Source organism: Panthera leo, chromosome A2 (assembly GCF_018350215.1).
Source record: "Panthera leo isolate Ple1 chromosome A2, P.leo_Ple1_pat1.1, whole genome shotgun sequence".
In the NCBI taxonomy this organism is placed as follows: domain Eukaryota; kingdom Metazoa; phylum Chordata; class Mammalia; order Carnivora; family Felidae; genus Panthera; species Panthera leo.
In genome coordinates, this window is record NC_056680.1 from 59,036,791 (window position 1) to 59,055,267 (window position 18,477).

General features: G+C 51.8%; 1 protein-coding gene across 1 annotated transcript in view; it reads left to right on the plus strand.

The window, feature by feature from the left end:
• The first annotated feature begins 4,021 nt into the window (after nucleotides 1-4,021).
• The window catches only part of UROC1 (urocanate hydratase 1), a 40,902-nt gene continuing 26,446 nt past the window's right edge, over nucleotides 4,022-18,477 (plus strand). The window contains exons 1-6 of the mRNA XM_042927555.1: nucleotides 4,022-4,147; nucleotides 13,905-14,035; nucleotides 15,118-15,211; nucleotides 16,217-16,276; nucleotides 16,600-16,728; nucleotides 16,883-16,944. Coding sequence (XP_042783489.1) covers nucleotides 4,022-4,147; nucleotides 13,905-14,035; nucleotides 15,118-15,211; nucleotides 16,217-16,276; nucleotides 16,600-16,728; nucleotides 16,883-16,944 — 602 coding nt within the window. The remainder of the gene's footprint in view (nucleotides 4,148-13,904; nucleotides 14,036-15,117; nucleotides 15,212-16,216; nucleotides 16,277-16,599; nucleotides 16,729-16,882; nucleotides 16,945-18,477) is intronic.

Sequence of the window (18,477 nt, forward strand, 5' to 3'; positions counted from 1 at the left end):
ACCACCGTGGGCATGCGTGAGCAAGGAGCAGCCAGGAGGCTCTGGGGTAGACAAGAGTGGATGGAGAAATCAGAGGCAGACAGAGGATCCACATGCCCAGAACAAACTGGCCCACATTTGGGTTATTCTAGGCATAGTCTGCAGCCGTGTTGCTAGCTGACTGCAGGTGGCTGGGAGGAGGTGGGGGACCAGGAGAGAGGCTGGTGCTATCTTGGGGGGAGAGGGTGGGCATGACCCAGGCTAGGGTGGTCTCAGGGTCCAGATATATTTTCATGGTGGAGGGCTCAGGGGTCAGGATGGTTCAGCAGAAGATGTCCAGGGTGGCAGAATGGATGGAGAAGGAGGGGAAGCTGGGACCAGGCTTGTGGTCCAAGAGACAGAAGTCCTGCCTGGCTCGGGAAGGCCAGCTGGATATGCTGGTGATACGGCAGAGATTGAGGCCCAGTGTGGTCTGGATTGGGGGTGCCAGGCAGGCAGGGCTGAGCTGTGTGGTGCTGGTGGCCAAGAGTTGCTGGGAGGAGAGGCTGGCTAGGACAGAAGCAGCCAGTGGGGCAAGTGGAGGGGAAACGGAGGCAGGCACTTGATGGCTGGAGAGAGACCACCACATCAAGCACCATGAGCCCAAGGGCTGAGGGCCAGGGACCGGCACATACTGAGCAAAACTGGGTTTGGCTTACAGCGCCTGCCTGCCTTTCTTTACTCCTTATTAGTTTAATTTTTTTATTTTTTTGGTTTATCCATGGAACAAAATTCAAAGACACCAGAGTGGGGTGCCTGGGTGGCTCAGTCACTTAAACATCTAACTCTTGATATTGGCTCAGGTCATGAGATCAAGTCCCACATTGGACTCCGAGCTGGGAGTGGAACCTGCTTAAGACTCTCTCTCTCCTCTCCCTCTGCCCCATCCCCCCCTGAACAAAAAACAAAAACACCAGAGTTTTGTTTTCACTGAGGTGAAATTTATGTAACATAAAATTAATCATTTATAAAAGTGTTTCAGTCTATTCATTTAGAGAGAGAGGGAGTGCACACAAGTGGGGGACGGGCAGGGAGAAGGAGAGACAGAATCCCAAGCAGGCTCCAAGCCATTAGCGCAGAGCCCAATGCGGGGCTCCAATTCACGGACTGTGAGATCATGACCCGGGCCAAGATCAAGAGTCAGACACTCAACCAACTGTGCCACCCAGGTGCCTCTAAAATTAATCATTTTAAAGTGTACAATTCAGTGGCATTTGGTACACTGACAATTTGAAAGTGTGGAAGAGTTTTATAGTGAAAAGTCTCCTTCCCTCCGCAGTTCTTTGTATTTCTTTCAGAGACAGTTCGTGCACATGTGCACATATACTCTTTGTACTACAAAGTAGTATATACTTTCTGTACTACATACGTCGACCCGTTCCTTGTATCAAAAGATACAGGCAACAATTAGAAAAATAACAATATCTTATCCATGCTTATTCTGTAACAAGCACTAAATCCTTCACGTATGTTCTCATCTAATCACCCTCAGACACATCCCATGAGGTAGGTGCTATTAGTGCTTTCATTTTACAAATGAGGAAACTGCAGCACAGAAAGCCTAAGTACCTTATCCAAGGACGCACAGCTAGTGAGTGCGTAGTGTAGCCAGGGTTCGAACCTACCAGCTGGCCATGTGTAACATCTGTTGAGATCCTCATTCTTTTAACCAGCTTGCATGATTTTTTTAAAAACTTAAGCTCTGTATTTGGGGATTCTTGTAGGTTTCTCTACTGTAAGAAACAATAGATCCCATGTGCCAGGTTCTCCCACTGGTAACATCTTGCAACACTGCAATATCACAACCAGGATACTGACATTGATACAATGCATCCATCTTGTCCAGTACAATGTTTAAAACCATTAAATTTTTTTTAATGTTTATTTATTTTTGAGAGAGAGAGAGAGAGAGAGAGAGCTAGAGTGCTAGCAGGGGAGAGGCAGAGAGAGAGAGGGAGACACAGAATCTGAAGGAGACTCCAGGTTCCGAGCTGTCAGCACAGAGCCCAACGTGGGGCTCAAACTCACGAACCTCGAGATCATGACCTGAGCCGAAGTTGGACGCTTAACTGACTGAGATGCCCAGGAGCCCCTAAAACCATTTCTTAATTGATGGTAACCTTTAAAAATAAGAGGATTCTACAAAAACTGAGTTCTGGCTTATCTTGACCCACCAGAAGATGAGGTCTCCCCGGGAAACAAAACCTAAGAGGAGGTTTGTGCACAGCTACTTTGTTGAGGTACTGTCTTGTTCAGGTGGCAGGGAGGGGGGCGGGGAGTGGGATGGGCAAGGAAAGCAACCAGCTGGGGCACCATACCCCATGGGGGCAACTCAGCACAGTCCTGCTGGGCACTCTGCAGATCGTATAGAGCACTCCCCTGAGTTACCACCTGCCTCCCTCCTCCACCCTGCTGAGGTGCAAGGGACCTGGGGCATTTATCCACCATCCTCCCTCCATCTGTTGCTGGCTGAGGGCTGCTCCTGGGACAGGTGGTGACAGGGCCGTCAGCTCCCCAGGCCTCCCAGCCTGCCTCTGAAGGGGGAGAGCAGGTGCTGGTTCACCAGCAGCAGCCCTGGAACAGAGAGATGCAGGTGCCGGCCATTGGCAGTCAAGGCCAGACATGCCTAGACACACTGCAGGCACAGCTGGGTAGGGGGCAGTGTCTGCAGCGAGGATGTTCGTTCCCGGGGCCTAGAATAGTGCCTGACTAGGAAGGTGCTCAATCATGTTTGAAAGATCAAGTGAATGGATAAATGACAAAAAGCAAAGCTGAGCGAGTTTCTTCTCGCTCTTCTTTCGGAGGAGCGAGATGCCGTGGACCCCAGGAACAGCACCGTCACTGTGGCAGGGGGCCTGCAAGAGTGACTGGGAGGGAGGCTAGAGCCAGAGCTCTGGGTTCTGAGGGCTCAGATCCTAGCACCTCCGGTGACTCACCGTGTGACTAACCCAGTTCCCACCACCTCTCTCGACCTCAGTTTTCACACCTGTAAAATGGGACAGTGAACTCCACAGGACTGATGAGGGGACAAAGGGAACTGGGTCATGTGATGTGTTCAGAAGCGTGAGCACTAGGAAGATGTTTGTTGTTCCTTTCACCTTGCCCCACGCAGGTACTGTACTGGGTGCTTACACAACCCATTCGTGCCTCCTACAGCCCAGTGATTAATTACCACCCACTTGCGTAGATTGGGACAGGGCCCAAGGCCACAGGGCTGGTCAGGAGCTGAGCTGGGTTCACACCCAGATGGGTTGCTTTCCTAGGACCACCAGGATTCTATTGCCGTCGCCTCCTGGCTGTGTGAGTGCCACCTGGGCCTCAGTTTCCCCATCTGTAGCATAAGGCTAATAAGGAGCACTTCCTTGCTAAGTTGTTAATGGAATCGAGGATGAGAGGCATCTCCATGTGGGCCCTTTACAGAGAGCTCTGGGAAGGGGATGAAGCAGCATGTGAGAGTTGAGGAGGGTACAGCTGCTGCTGGGTGGGCTTCTGCCGTGCCCCCTGCACGAGTGGCAGGGAGAAGGGGTACAAGGTGCACTGCCTGCTTTCTGCACAGACCCTGCGTTCTGTGCCAGCCTCAGTATCACATGCTCCCCGTCACCAAGACACAAATCCCAGCATCGCCTGCCTGGTGTAAGGCTGCTGAAGCGAACCCCTGCATTAGAGCCCCAGCAGCCCTCCAAAGCCGTGTCCTGGGAAACACAGCCCCTCAAGGCCAACACTTCGCTAACAGGACAAACAAACCAATACGTAGCAATCTCCCCTGCGTGAAGCCTGCCTCTACCCAGAACACCAGCCCCACCTCGGGTCAACACTGCAGGCAGCCAGGCGAGGGGCCAATGACCCAATGACCCACACATGGCTCCCTCTGCAGGCCCTGGGCCCAATGAGGGGCTGGAGGAGGTGGCCTGGAGCAGGAGGTCCCCGCCCAGTTGGGCCATGACTGCCCAGTCTCTCCCTGGCCTCCCCACAGAGCTGGCCTCCGTCTCAGTCTCGGCCAAACATGTCCAGCCTCCAGGTGCTATGCTCCGGCCTGCCACTGCGGCCCCTCCCGGAAAACCGGGGACGCAGGGCTGGGGTGCCCCATGCACCCGTCAGGACCCCTGGCCTTAGCCCTGCGGAGGAGCAGGTAAGAAGTTGGGCGCCATTCCTGCTGGGCCCTTTGCCCTCTGGGTGCCCTTGAGGTGGTCCGGGTGGGCATTTTCTGTTCCTGCTTCTCCGCAGGAGCTGCAGCTTCTCAACTCAGCCTCCCACCCCTCACCGCCAAGCCTCCCCGAGCGGGTGTCCAGGAGAGCCCACAGGGGGTGTCCAAGAGCGCCCAGAGGGGGTGTCGGTGGGACAGGGGGATCCAATGTGTTTGCTCTGCACTCGTCACACCTACTGTAGTTCATTCTCTCCCCAACGTTCATCCTTGGGTGCAAGATTAGGGTACCCATTTGCAGATGGGGATCCTGAAGTTCAAGGTCCCCCAGCCAGGAGGCAGTGGAGTTGTGGCTGCTTCCAGTCAGAGGAGTGAGGCTGGTGTAAACAAAGTGTAGCCTTCTTTCTTTTTTACTTCTTAAAATGTTCTTAGTGTATTTTTGAGAGAGTGAGAGACAGAGGGTGAGTGGAGAGGGGAGCAGAGAGAGAGGAAGACACAGAATCCCAAGCAGGCTCCAGGCTCGGAACTGTCAGCACAGAGCCGGACGCCGGGCTTGAACTCACCAAACTGTGAGATCATGACCTAAGCAGAGGTTGGTTGCTCAACCAACTGGGCCATCCAAGCGCCCCCAAAGTGTACCCTTCCACCCCTGACACGCACATGACTTTGAAGTTCTACAACGTAGCAGGTCAGCTCTTGTTTTCGCTTCTGTGTCCCTCCCCCCAGTGTTGCAGTGAGTGTGCAGCCAGCAAGGCTAGAACCCTAGCGGGGGCGGGATGGTGCTGCTGAAAGCATTGCCAAGGTGTCCCTGACCATCACCCACAGCCTGGAGAGCCTGGAGCCAGCCCAGGACTGGGGGCGCTCGAGCCTGCACCCCGGGCAGCTCCGACCGTCCAGGAGCGCACTTGTCTCCCTTGTAAACTGGGGATGAAAATGACACCACGGAGCAGTGGAGGAGACCAGAGGAAATAAAGAAGGTGGCACAATGATATAAAGTATCCTCCTTTTCCTTTACTCAGAATTACTTGAGAAATTCAGGAACAGTGCAGGGGAAAGTAAAAAAATACAAATAGGCACCAACATTAAAAAAGGAATCACACAACCCCACCCTAAGTGAAGACTGCCGCCCTTCAGTGGCTGCCCCCTAAACTTTCTGCAGAGGCAGCTCACAAAGCGCGGATGGGGCGCTGGGGGGTGCTGGGGCAGACCCGACAGAGCTAGGGCAGGAGAAGGGTGGGGGAAGGGTGCTGGGGGTAAGGGGTGTTGCGAGGGGGCCCTGGGGGGCGCTGGGCGGAGCTGGGGCACCACTGGACAGTGCAGGCACAGGGGAAGTGTGGGGCCAGGCCGCTGGAGGGCGCTGGGGGGCGCTGGGGTGGGACTGGACAGCTCCGGTGCAGGGGCAGTGGGGGGCCTGGGCCCTGGGGGCCTGGCTCCGCCTCCTCTTCCATGGTGCTTATCTGGCCCAGCTTAACTACGTCAAAATAGTCATTCAAGCTTCCTCCCCCTGGGTCACCTCCCTGTTGGGCTCCAAGGGCTCAATCTTCGACCGTGAGGGCATGGAGGGCCCTGTCACCTGCCCATCTCAGGTGACACCTTTATGGCTGCGTGATGGTGTCCTGTGCTGGGAGGGGGGCACTTGGGAGCTGAGGAGCTGGGCCACCTCAGCCTTGCCCTGTGTAGGTCGCAGTTTGCTTGCAGGTCCGGGAGTTGGGGCTGTTGAAAGCCGCTACATCTTCCCTCAGGGTGCCAGGGTCAGCCAGCCTTAGGTTGGTGAGATAGTAAGAAGGACGGATGTTGACCTCTGCCCTGACCCTCCCTTCCTTCGACCCCAGCTCCTGACAAAGAGCTCTTATTGGAATTTCCTGGGTGATAGGGAAATTCTTTTGTTCTAAGGAAGCCACTCTAGATAGGGGCTGGTCACCAGAAAGACTGTTCCAAGATAAGAAGCTTGGAACTTTCGCCCCTCCCCCCCCCCCCCCCCCCATTCCCTAGATAGGAGAGAACGGCTGGAAATTGAGTTAATCATCCATCATGCTTATGTGCTGAAACCTCTATAAAAATCCCATAACTGCAGGGTTCCGAGAGCTCGGTTGCAGGACACATTGAGGTGCTGGGCCCACCCCACATCTTGCCTTGTGTACCTTCATCTGGTTGTTCATCCGGACCCTTGATCATATGCTTTATTGTATAATAAACCAGTAGACACGTTTCTCTGAGTTCTGTGAGCTGCTCAGCAAATTACTGAACCCAAGGAGGGAAGTGGTGGGAACCCCGGTACTTAGCGGGTTGGTCCCCAGTACAGGTGAAAGCCTGGGGGTGTGTGATGGCATCTGAGGTGGGAGGGGCAGTCTTGTGGGACTCAGCCCTTAACCTTCGGGGTCTCAGCTGACTCAGGCAGATGATGTCAGAACAGAATGACGCTTGGGCCACCCAGCTGGTGTGGAGAATTGGTCGGGGGAGGGGAACCCCCCAAACCAGTCACAGAAGCGTCCTGTGTGCGAACACTCGCCTCAGAGGAGAAACACAAGCGATTTCTCCCAGGCAGTCCGAACCCAGCAACCTCCAAAGCCGCCAGCAGCTCGCTTTCTGCTTTTCCTTCAGCTTGCTTTCTATTCTTTTTGTTTAAATTTAAATGTGTCTCTTTGATGTTTGACATAAACTTCTTCCAGGTAATTGTATAAGATGAGGAACTCAAGTCTTATAAAAGTGTAAGTTCCCTACTTCTCCTGATAGGCCATTGACAAAAAATTATGTTTATTTTTGAGAGACAGAGCATGAGTGGGGGAGGGGCAGAGAGAGAGAGAGAGAGAGAGAGAGAGAGGGAGACATAGAATCCGAAGCAGGCTCTGGGCTCCGAGCTGTCAGCACAGAGCCTGACGCGGGGCTCGAACTCACGAAGGGTAAGATCATGACCTGAGCCGAAGTCGGACACTTAAACGACTGAGCCACCCAGGCGCCCCGGCCATTTTTTTTTTTTTTTTGCATATCCTTCCACATGTGTTTTATGTACATACGATATGCGTGTGTGTCCTTCTTAAGCATGTAAGTGGTTGCAATCTATACACATCAGTTTTTTTGGACGTTCATTACCGGCGAGTTTAGAGTTACCCGTCCTTTTAACTGGTGGGTAGTATTCCATTATTTGGTGTGCTTCACTCTCCGCTCTTCTTTCAGTAGATTTCTCTGTTTAAACATAGGCAGTCTGGCTGTCACATTTTAGGCAATGTGTTTTCAGCACAAACACAAGACGACTTTTACAGTGCAGGAATTTCCATCATCTAACAGGAGCGGTTGCTGTACCCAAAATGTCTTCAGCTACCCCCTGACCCCGTACGCAATTACTCTCAGTGACCTGTTCCCCAAACCCTGCCCCACCCACAAGGACAGTTCCGGACATCAGATACCAGACCTGGAGACCACCCCAGTGTGTCTGTGTCCCCATCACTAATAACACACTATCTTGAACTCCTTAAGAGTGGGGCTCTGTTGGGTTCATTTCTGGATCTTCAGTGACACCGGTACTGGGTTGCTGAATGAACTGGTATGTTGTTAAGCGCCCCCACCAAATCCTACAAGAGTTCAGTAGGCAGGAGAAACCTAGGAGGGCTTCTTGGAGGAGGCAGTCTTGGCAACATAGGCAAGGTTCTTGGACTCAGTCCAAGAAGGAAGGCCATTTGTAGACAAGGGGAGGCAGTGAGTGACAATGCAGAGATGGGCCTGGCCAAAGTATACCAGGGGTGGAGGAGGCCCTGTGTAGGCTCGAGCTGGCTGTGGAGCTTGGAGAGTCAGGCCCAGCCAAGTTATAGAGGACCCTGAAAGCCAAAAACAGTGTTGACTTTATTGATTGAGTCATGGGAGACCCTGAGGGTGTCTGAGTAGGAGCATAAACCTGCTCATTAACTATATATACATATATATAGTTATAAAGAGAGTATAAAAGTTTTCGACAGATTATCTAGAAGGGCAGGGTGGGCAGAGACCCAAGTAGAAGAAAGAGCTGGCAGCATGGAGGGCCATGAGTGTGGGACATGATCGTTTTGACAGTTGTCACTCACATGGCACCTCTGTGTGCCAGACCTTGTGCCGAGCGTGTTGATTCAGTGAGTCCCCAAGACAGCCCTGTGCTATCAGTGTGCTCTTTTTACAGAAGAGACCGAAGGTCAGAGAGGTGAAGCGTGCACGTGTGATGTAGCCAACCTTCTGGTGTAGACTGAGGTAGGAAGAGCTGGGTCACCGTAGCAGCAGCCTATGCAGAGGCCACCCCATCCCCAGCTAGGAAGAGTCTGAGCCTCAGTTTGGACCCTCCTAGTTGGTCTGGTTGGCTCCAGTTCAGGCCAGAGCAGACCTAATGAAGCCTGAGCAAGAGTGAGTGCAAGGACAGGGGTGATTCAAACAAGGCTGCACCAAATCAGTCATGGCCGTCATTTTTGGTAGACATAGTGACAGCCAACGACTTTCAGGTAGGTGGGTTTTGCCCCACCAGCACACTGCCAGGTTAGAATGGAAGTAAGACCTGAGCCAAACTCTCTCTCTCTCTCTCTCTCTCTCTCTCTCTCTCTCTCTCTCTCTCTCACACACACACACACACACACACACACACACACACATTCCGTGAGCTATAAACAAAGTCACAGGCTGGCATCCTTTTAGCTGATCAGTGGAAAAGGTTTGCTCAGGGCAGTAGTAACACTGTCCCCAAGACAGGATCCTGTCCCTGTCCATTATTTCTCCAGGGCTGCTGTAATAAATCTCCACACACGGAGTGGCTTTAAAACAGCACATATTTATTGTCTTACAATGGTGGGTGTCAGAAAGCTGAAATGGGTTTCCTTGGGCAACGAGCAAGAAACATTAGCGCAAATGCAAGGATATGGAAATCATGCTTGCTCAGTTGCTGTCTTACTGAGTCTCGTGATTCTCATTTCTTTGGACGCAAATATTACATATCAGATCAGCCTAGTTTATGCGTACGTGTAATATATTTTCAGCAGCAATAAATGCATTGTACAAGGGTCAAGTTAAAAAATATATGCAGTGAGGCTGCATTCCCTCTGGAGGCTCTGGGGGTTGAGGAGGTGTGGATCTCTTTCCTTGCCTTTTCTAGCTTCTAGAGGCTGCCTGCAGTTTTTGGTTTGTGGCCTCGTCCTCTGTCTTCAAAGCCAGATGCATAGCAAATTCAGGTCTCTCTCTCTCTCTGACTCAGACCCTCCTGCCTCCCTCTTACCAGGACTCTGGCGGATACATAGGGCTGACCTGGATGATGCAGGATAATCTTCCACACCAGACCCTTACCTTAATCACATCTGCAGTCTCTCTTGCCTTGTCATTAAACAAATTCACAGGTTCTGGGGAATAGGATGCAGATGTGTTTGGGGGTCGTTATTCTGCCCACCACACTGTCAAGCACCCAGACTTCTCCAACCTGCTGACTGACCCTGGAACATTTTATGAATCAATCCTTTGGCCCTAACTGAGCTTGTTAGATTTTTAGGCCTATTAAGGCAATGGGGGTGGTCTGGAATATTCTTTCCAATTTACGTGTCTTGAATACAGCTGATTTCACCAATAAGAGCCCACTTGGAACATGCATTATATGATTAATGGGCCATAATTTGACCAGTGAAAATCCATGTCTGACATTCTATATGCTGCATAGCAGTCTCTCTGGTGTAGACTGAGATATGGAATAGCAGACCCTCTGGTGTAGATTGAGATATGGAGAGGTGAAGTGTTTGTGGGAGCATCCTGTGATTAGCATGCCAGCTGACCACCCAGGGTGTGAGTTGCCAAGTAGGGTGCCTACTTGTGCTCCCTGTGGGTGCTGTGGCATCTTACAATAAACTCAAGCCCTGCAAACAAGGAAGCTACAAAGCCAGGGCAGGGGAGGAAGCAAGAAATACTCCTTAGGTTCTGGTTTAGGGATCTTCAAAAGAGTGGGTGAGTAGAGGTGCTGTATGCTACACAATGTACATTTGCTCATCGAATCCTTCCAACTACCCAGCTGAGTAGGCCATGCCAAGAGATGAGGAAACTGAGGCAGGGGTGACCGGCCCAAGTTCACATGGGTAGTGGGAGGCAGGGCCAAGGGTAGACTCAACTCTGGCTGCTGTCCCCATGCTTATCATGGGGGCTCCCAACCTCGTCACTGCACCCACCCTTTCCTCGCTGAGCCTCCTCTGCTGAGGTTCCGAGGTTCTGTGGGGGCCCCCGGGCCCCCCATAGGCCTGCCTCAGACCTCTGGCGGACCTTGGGCAAACATGAAGTTTGTGAGAACTCCCAACCAGAGACTCAGAACTGAGTGACCCAGGTCAGCAAACAGAGCTGCTACTTTGTAGATTTTTTCACTGAAGAAGGATTTACTGCCTGACTGTTAGGTAACTCTGGACACAGGGGATAAAGTTATTGAGCGAAAATATAATAGAAGACAATGTTCCCGAACTAAGTAAAAACATGAAATTGTAGATAAAAGGATATCGTTTATCCCAGAAAAAAAATGAGAACTTGATATAGAATAGTTGACATTAAGACATGTCTAGACTGGGGTGCCTGGGTGGCTCAGTTGGTTAAGTGTCTAACTCTTGATTTTAGCTCAGGTTATGATCTCAGGGCTCATGGGATCAAGCCCTGTGTGGGGCTCTGTGCTGACAGCATGGAGCCCGCTTGAGATTCTCTCTCTCCGCCCCCTCTGCTCCTCTCCTGCTCTCATGCACATGTACTCTTTCTCAAAATAAATAATCATTCAAAAAAAAAGATTCCCTCCCTTTCCCCCCTCTGCCCCTGTCTCCCACTTGCACTCTGGGATAGAGTAAATAAAAATTAAAAAATAAAATTAAAAAAATTAAAAAATAAAAAAAATAATAAAGAAAAAAAAGACAGGTCTAGACTAAATTAGTGAATTTCAGGGATAAAGAAAAATTCAATGGTCACAAAATGGAAATCTTATACAAGGGGAAATACAGCACACAGAGCTTCTGTGCTGCATTTAGGCTATGGACCTTGCCAGAATCCCCGTTACGTTTATGGCACACATGCATTCTTCCTTCAGAACAGACTGAATTTCTTACGGCCTTTAAAGACATTTTGAAAAATGGCCAAAGGGCACCTGGCTGGCTCAGTCAGAGGAGTGTGTGACTCTTGATCTCCAGGTGGTGAGTTGGAGCCCCATGTTGGGTAGAGAGATTACTTAAGTAAATAAAAACTTCAAAAAAAAAGAGAGAAAGGAAAAAAGAAAAAGGAAGGAAGGAAGGAAGGAAGGAAGGAAGGAAGGAAAGCAAGAAAAGCAAGCAAAATGGCCTAGTCATTTCTATCAACTGACACAATTTAAGAACCATTGATTTTGACAGGAACCTCTGTTGTATTTTTTGAGTTATGTGATTAGCTGAACAAGGTTGCAAAAGCATTTGACAAGGTCGAATCCAGGTCCTTAGTAAGAACACCAGGTTTAGGCCCAGTAGTGAAGCCAGCCCTGCTGGGGAAACAGTGAAGACAGTTTTTTTCCGACCACTGCTTGCCACCTCTTAGCGGGTTGTGAAATCTGGTTAGGGGGTTGCAAGTAGCATTCATCAGAAAGCAAAATAAAACAAGCTAGAAGTGGATAGAATATATTAAGAGTTGGGTAGTAAGGTCAAGTCTTGTGTAGATTGTGTGTGTATGCGTGTAATATATATTGTGTAGATTGTGTGTGTGTGATATATTGCTTTCAAAACTTTTCTTTAAATGTTCAGTTTCACTTGCAAGCTCTTGTTAGAAGCTATACACCAGCTAGAAAACAACAACAGTCTTTGTGTTGAGGTACAACATGCACAGAAAGCCACGGAAACCACGTGTGCACAGATGTGTCTGTCACAGGTGCAGGGAGCGGGGAACAGACCCCAGCCTTGAAGGAGAACTGCTGGCCTGACCTCTAACACGTGGCACGGCCACACCTGCCCCTGAACAGCCTCTCAACAGAGCTGGCAGTATGTCCCTTAGGTGTGGGCTTCTTTCACTCAACAGAGGGTCAGGAGAGCCAACCCGGCTGCTGCAGGTTGCTGTGGATCATTTATCCTCCTGGCTGTCCTGTAGCGGCTCCCAAAGTGGGGTCCCCGGGCCAGCAGCGCGGCACCAGGGAACTGGTGAGGAACGCAGAGCAGAGGCCACACCAGACCCTGTGGGCAACCCCCGCGTCAGCTGGACTTCGACACCCTCCTGCTGCAGGGTATTCCTGGCCACTGTTCTTGAGGGAGAAACTCATATTTCTCATCAGCTTTTTTTCTAAGGGAGAAGGGATGACGGGCTTTTGTTCCACATGAAAATTAAATGAGGGAGTGGGTCTGCAGACCTTCCCAAGTTTCTGTAACACCCTGAGCTGGGGTTTTCTTCATCGCCTCTCTTGCTATCTGCTCCTTCCCGGATTACCCCTCTCCTTTCTCTCCTCCCACCCTGCCCCGCTGCTGAGGCCCCAGTGACATCCTTGTCACTCAGTCCTGGGATGTGTCTTAGCCCACACAGTGTTGGACCGCTGGGTGCCTCGGACAAGCCGCCCTCCTCCTAGCCCTCTGCCCTTGGCCGGCAGGAATCCGTGCTCCTGGCTGGACTTCCAGCACCATCTCCCTGGGGGCACTTCTGCCCCTGCCCAAAGCTGGTGTCCCCAGTCCTGGGCCTTGGCCTTCTCCCATCACCTCCTGCCTCCCCGTGTCCAAAGCCCACCTGTCTTCAGGTTATCAGACCACCTCTCCCCCTCAGTAGGCATGCACTGAATGAATGAGGGAATAAATTCACCACTCTCAGCTCCTCAGCTCCCCACCCCCAAAACAGTTTGCTCCCCAGGGTCAGCTGGTTGCATAAATGGCCTCAACCTCCACCCAGATACCCTTGGTCGCCTCCCCAGCTTTGCTGCCTCGGGGCTCCAGTCCGGGTGTTGGAAGGAAGGGAGCTATGAAGGGGTCTGCTAGAACTCTGGCCCTCCTTGTGCTTAGTAAGACAGATTGTAAGCAGTGAAACAAACAACCAGTAGAACACCCAGCAGTGAAAAGCTTGGGAAGGAAACGGAGGTGGGGAGAGAGGCTAGGAGTCAAGAGGGGGAGGTCAAGGCAGGCCTCTGTGGAGGGGGGCACCTGGATCGAGACCTGAGTAAAGAGAGAGACCCTCCAAGAGAAGGCAGGGTGGCAGAGAGGTAAGTGTCAAGGCCCTGCGGCAGGACCAGGAACATCAGGGATGTGTGGAGGAGTGTTGGGGGGCTTGGGAGTTGGGCTGCCTGAGAAGCCCTATGAAGGTTTCTTCTTTCTCCTGGCCTGCCCCAGGCCTGCCTGAATTTGGGGGAAAATGTGCAGGGTGCGCTGTCTGATGCGGCTTGCCAAGGTGGGCGCTGGTGGAGGGTTGCTTCTCTGCATTTGCACAAGGTGCCTGTGAGCTCCTGGGACATCTCTTTCCGGCCCTTGAGTCTGCATCTCCCAGTGTAGCTGCAAGCCTCAGGGCAGGCCACCCTCTGGTCCTTGACTGGGATCAAGCAGTCTGGTTTCCAGTGAGCAAGACGAGGGAGGGCCTAGACGTCTGCCTATGTGAAGGGGGAGAGCAATCTGGGAAGGCTTCTTGCAAAAGGTGACCTTGTAGATGGGCCTGGAGTGAGAACTAGGTGGTCTCTGGATGGGGCCATGGATTTCTGAGTAGGGAAGGAGGATGGCGCATCATGGAAGCCTCGTGATCCTTGGCCTGGAGATCCTCTGCCCCCCTGCTGCCCCTCACCCCTCTTCCCCCCACTCCCCAGCTCGCACTGAGGAATGCCCTGCGCTACTTCCCCCCGGACGTCCAGGAGCTGCTGGCCCCTGAGTTTGCCCAGGAGCTGCGACTGTACGGGCATATCTACATGTACCGGTTCTGCCCTGACATTAAAATGAGGTGAGCGCTGGTAGGTGCAGCTCCAAAGGGGGCCCAGAAGCTCCCAGGGAGGGGCCGATTCAGGGGTCAGCAGGGGGAAGTGCAGGCTGTCCACACCAGGAGGCGTGCTGAGTTGTGGCGTGCTGAGTCAATGCCCCTCACACGGAGAGGGCATGATGGCTGTGTTGTCACCTGTGGGGGTCTGTAGCCTGGAGCTGGCTGCAGGCCCCCCAGCCTGGCCAGACGATAAGGGAATCCTTTCCAGAGAGGTCTCTTTGGCCTACCATCCTGGGTAGTCAATCCTGTGCAATTCTGGAGCCAAATTGTGTACAAAATCCCTTTCTAAACCTCATGTCTTGTCCTGCCAGGAAGTAAGGAGATAGCTTAGGTTCTGGCTGAACTGTGCATGGCACTGGAGGCCTTGTGAAAATGTAGATGGCTGGGCCTCCCCCCACACTGTGGATTCAGCAGTTTGGGAGCAGGGGGGCCAGAAGGATCTGCCCTTCTCACAGTTCCCAGATGCTGCTGCCCCCGCCCAGGACTCACGCTCCAAGCACCTTTGTTCTTGAATGTGCCAGAGGTCCAGACCTGTCTGGAACCACCCCCAGGGGATGTCATTCTCCCCATCAAGTAGGCACCACGTCCCTTCATTCCTGTTGGGGCCTGTTGGCCTGGCATCTGCTCTAGAATTGATGCCAGGAGCACTGGTGACATGAAGGAAAGAAGGGATGGATAATAAACTCTACCTGGAGGAGATGCTTCTGGAAAGCAGACTTCAGCTTTATTTTGAAGTCCATCTTCTCCCAGTTGGAGCCCGCCAAGGGGGAGGGAGGGGTGGCCCGAGGGTGGTAGGGGCCTAACTTGCCATCCTTGGAAGGGCAGGGGTGTTAAATACAATGTGAGCACCAGAGTGGGCCGGCTTAGGTGGTCTGGAACCGCCTTCTGCTGGCAGCTCCCAGGTGGCTTCTGCAGGATACCAGGTCTTGCTGTGCACACCTCTGTGGCCGGATGCTGTGCTATGGCCAGGGAGGGCCTAGGCTTCAGCAGGCCGGAAGCCTGGTGCCCTCCCCTCGTCACACCTGGTGGCTGGACTCCCCTTGCAGGGCCTACCCAATCGAGCAGTACCCCTGCCGGACGAGGGCCGCTGCAGCCATCATGCACATGATCATGAACAACCTGGACCCTGCCGTAGCCCAGGTAACAGCCGGGGGAAACTGAGGCAGGGGCCAGCACTGCCCAATAGAAATGTAACTCAAGACATACATGTAATGCTTTTAAGCTTTTTATTTAGAAACAACGATTGATTTGTAGGAAGTTGTAAAGATAGTGCAGAGGGGGACCATAGACCCTTCTCCCAGCTCCCCCCGGTGGCTACATCGTCTGTGACTAGAGTACAGCATGAACTTCCAGATATCAACGTTGGTATGATGGACACACATGGCATTTTAAACTTTCTTAAAAAAAAAAAAACAAAAAAAAAAACAAAAAAAAAAACTTTCTAAAAGCCACATGAAAAAGCAAACAAATAATAACGAACAGATATACTCCTGTATTTTGTCCATCCCAATGTATCAGAAATGTTATCATTTTAACATGGAACATAAAAATCACTGAGACATTTTACAACCTTTTTCCCTACTAAGTCTTTGAAATTGGGGGTGAATTTTACACTTAGGGCATGTCAAATGAGCCATGGTTCCAGTGCTCAATAGCCACACTGTTGTGTGGATGATGCAAGTCTGGCCACATGCATCTGTCATGGGGGTCCTTGAGAGCCAGTCTGTACATCAGATACCCATATCTGATAAAGGATAACCTTTGCGGGGGTGAGTCTCTGAGTATTATACTTGAGGGCAATATGATCCTAGGATTTGAATATTCTACCCAGAGGTGAGAGCTTCCTCAGCCCTGGCCTTGACTCCAGAACCTGGTCACAGACAGACCCCTGACATTGACCCTGGGCTAACTTCCCAAAGCGATCCCAGATCCAGCTCTGACTCTCACCTCACGCTGAGCTCTTACAAGGTCATGGGGGGGCCAGTGTTCTTGCAGAGGTCACTGTGTCTGGGCCTCGCCCTTTCTGCCTTCTCCCCCTGCCCTTAACACTCCTTCTTCAAGGGCCATCAGCCATTGGGCACAGCACAGAGGTGGGGGCCCTCCCTTCCCAGACCCCCATCTCAGATGACACCATGTCTTCTCCAGTTTCCCCAGGAGCTCGTGACCTATGGAGGAAATGGGCAGGTGTTCAGCAACTGGGCTCAGGTACGCTGGACTGTATGGCCTTTCCCCTCCCCACATTTTCTGGCCTGGTAGGATCTAACAATCTAAGGCTCGGGACTCAGGTCTCTGCCTCCCTGATGCCTGAGATGGTGACACTGGGCATTCTGGGGGTACTAAAGGCCCTCAGGGCATGTGTGGCATTATTCGAGGCACCAGGAGCCACTGGAGAGTAATGAGGGCCTGAAGGGACAGGGCACTGGCAGGACTGCTGGGGCTGTGGGAGCTCTCTGGGCCTGGGTGGTGACTTGGGGCTCAGTGTTGGCCCTCCACTTACAGAGCCTTCCGTGCTTTGCTCTCCCCTGCAGTTCTGGCTGACGATGTCCTACCTGTCACAGATGACAGAGGAGCAGACCCTGGTCATGTATAGCGGACACCCTCTGGGGCTCTTCCCAAGCAGCCCCGGGGCCCCCAGGCTGGTCATCACCAACGGGATGGTGGGTCCTGGGGCAGCCGGGCACAGTGCCTGCCTGGGGGCAGCAGGAGAGCCAGGTGCCCCCAACACCTGCCTCCCCATTGTTTCAGAGGGCTCTATCCCCCCCCCCCCCACCACCCAGTCCCCAGCCTTTGGCTCCCATTCCTCTTTTCCAGGTCATTCCCAACTACTCCTCCCGGACAGAGTATGAGAAGCTCTTTGCTATGGGAGTTACAATGTAAGTCTTGTTTCTCTCCATGCATCCATCTGTCCAACTTGGTTTTTGACAGCCTCAAAGTAAGCAGCAGATACAACCGCCAGGAATTCAGTATTTGTTTACAGGGCTTTTTTCTTCGGAAGTGAAATTTACATGAAAGGCGCATATCCCAGTGCACCATTTGATGAGTGTAACAAATGTGTGCACCTGTGCAACCCAAACCCCAAAATGCAGAGCACAACCGTTTCATTTGTCATAAAATTAATGCAATGCGTGCTCTGAATTGCAAACATTCCCCCCACCCCCGGAACGTTATTTTAAAAAGAGGTATGGCGAAAAGGAAACCCCTCTCCCACCCTAGACTCCCCATTTCACATTGTGTCTTTCCAAACATTTCTCATGCACATACAGAGTCAGGTAGACCATTATGGATGCCATCTGCACCAGCCTTTCCACCCTGGACAGTATAGCTGGAGACTGTTCCATTTCGGGAAACGTGGGTCTAATGCACTCTTGTTTTACCTGCAGTGTTCAATTGTACCATGATTTATTTAACCCCCCTGCCACCTGATTTGGGTTGTTTCAGGTTCTTTGGGCTTATAAAGAATGCTACAGCGAATGTCCTGATCTGTACATTTTTACGGATCTCTGGGTGTGTTGCTCTTTGCTACCTGGCCCAAAGTGGGTCTGGTCTACCCAGGAGCTATACACAAAGACCACACCAGGTGGAGGTGCTTCACAAGGTCACTTTAATCATCAGAATAAGGAGGTCATGGGGAATCGTGTCCAAAGCCACTCTCTCAACAGCTAAGCAGGCTTCTTTTCTGAGGGCTCAGGATAAATATTCAGAAGGTGATTTTAATATTATAATGAAGCTGAGGTAACTGTCAGGCACTTTATGATTCATCTGTGGCAGGGCTTATATTGTTCTCAAATGTTCCTTTTCCTGTTTCAGCCTTTCCTTAGTTAGTTTCTAAAAGAAATTGACAGGCAGGAGTGTCTAGGCATTTCCTGAGTTCAGGAGTGAGTCCTGAGTTCAAGGGGTCAAGGACTCTTGCCAGGGACAAGGGGTGATCAGGTCTGTAGTATTGGGAGCCAATTAAGCCTCAGGCTAAGATTTTACAATGTTATCATCATAATCGTCACTACCAGGTGTCAGGTGTCCTGGTGAGCTTTATAGATACCATGGTGTTTGGCTCTCTGTACAAGCCTCTGACCTAGGCGCCCTTATTGGCCCAATTTGTGGAGGAAGAAACCGAGGTTCAGAAACCCGATTACTTTTTTGGTTGGTCCTAAGTAGCTACTGTTACTACTATTTACTGCGAGGCCTGATGGCCTCTTCTTCACCAGTGGAAGCAGCCGCAGGGTCAGAGGGACAGGGTCTGCATCCTGGACCTGCTGCCTCCTAAGTGTGACATTGGACAAGGTGGCATGCTTCTGTTTTATAGATTCAGGGTGGAGGTTTAAAGAGAGTAGAACTGCAGAGTCAGACCTGGTCTGCTGCACCTGAGGATTGACCCGGGTGCTGTGGGCAATTGACTAAAATGGCTGCAA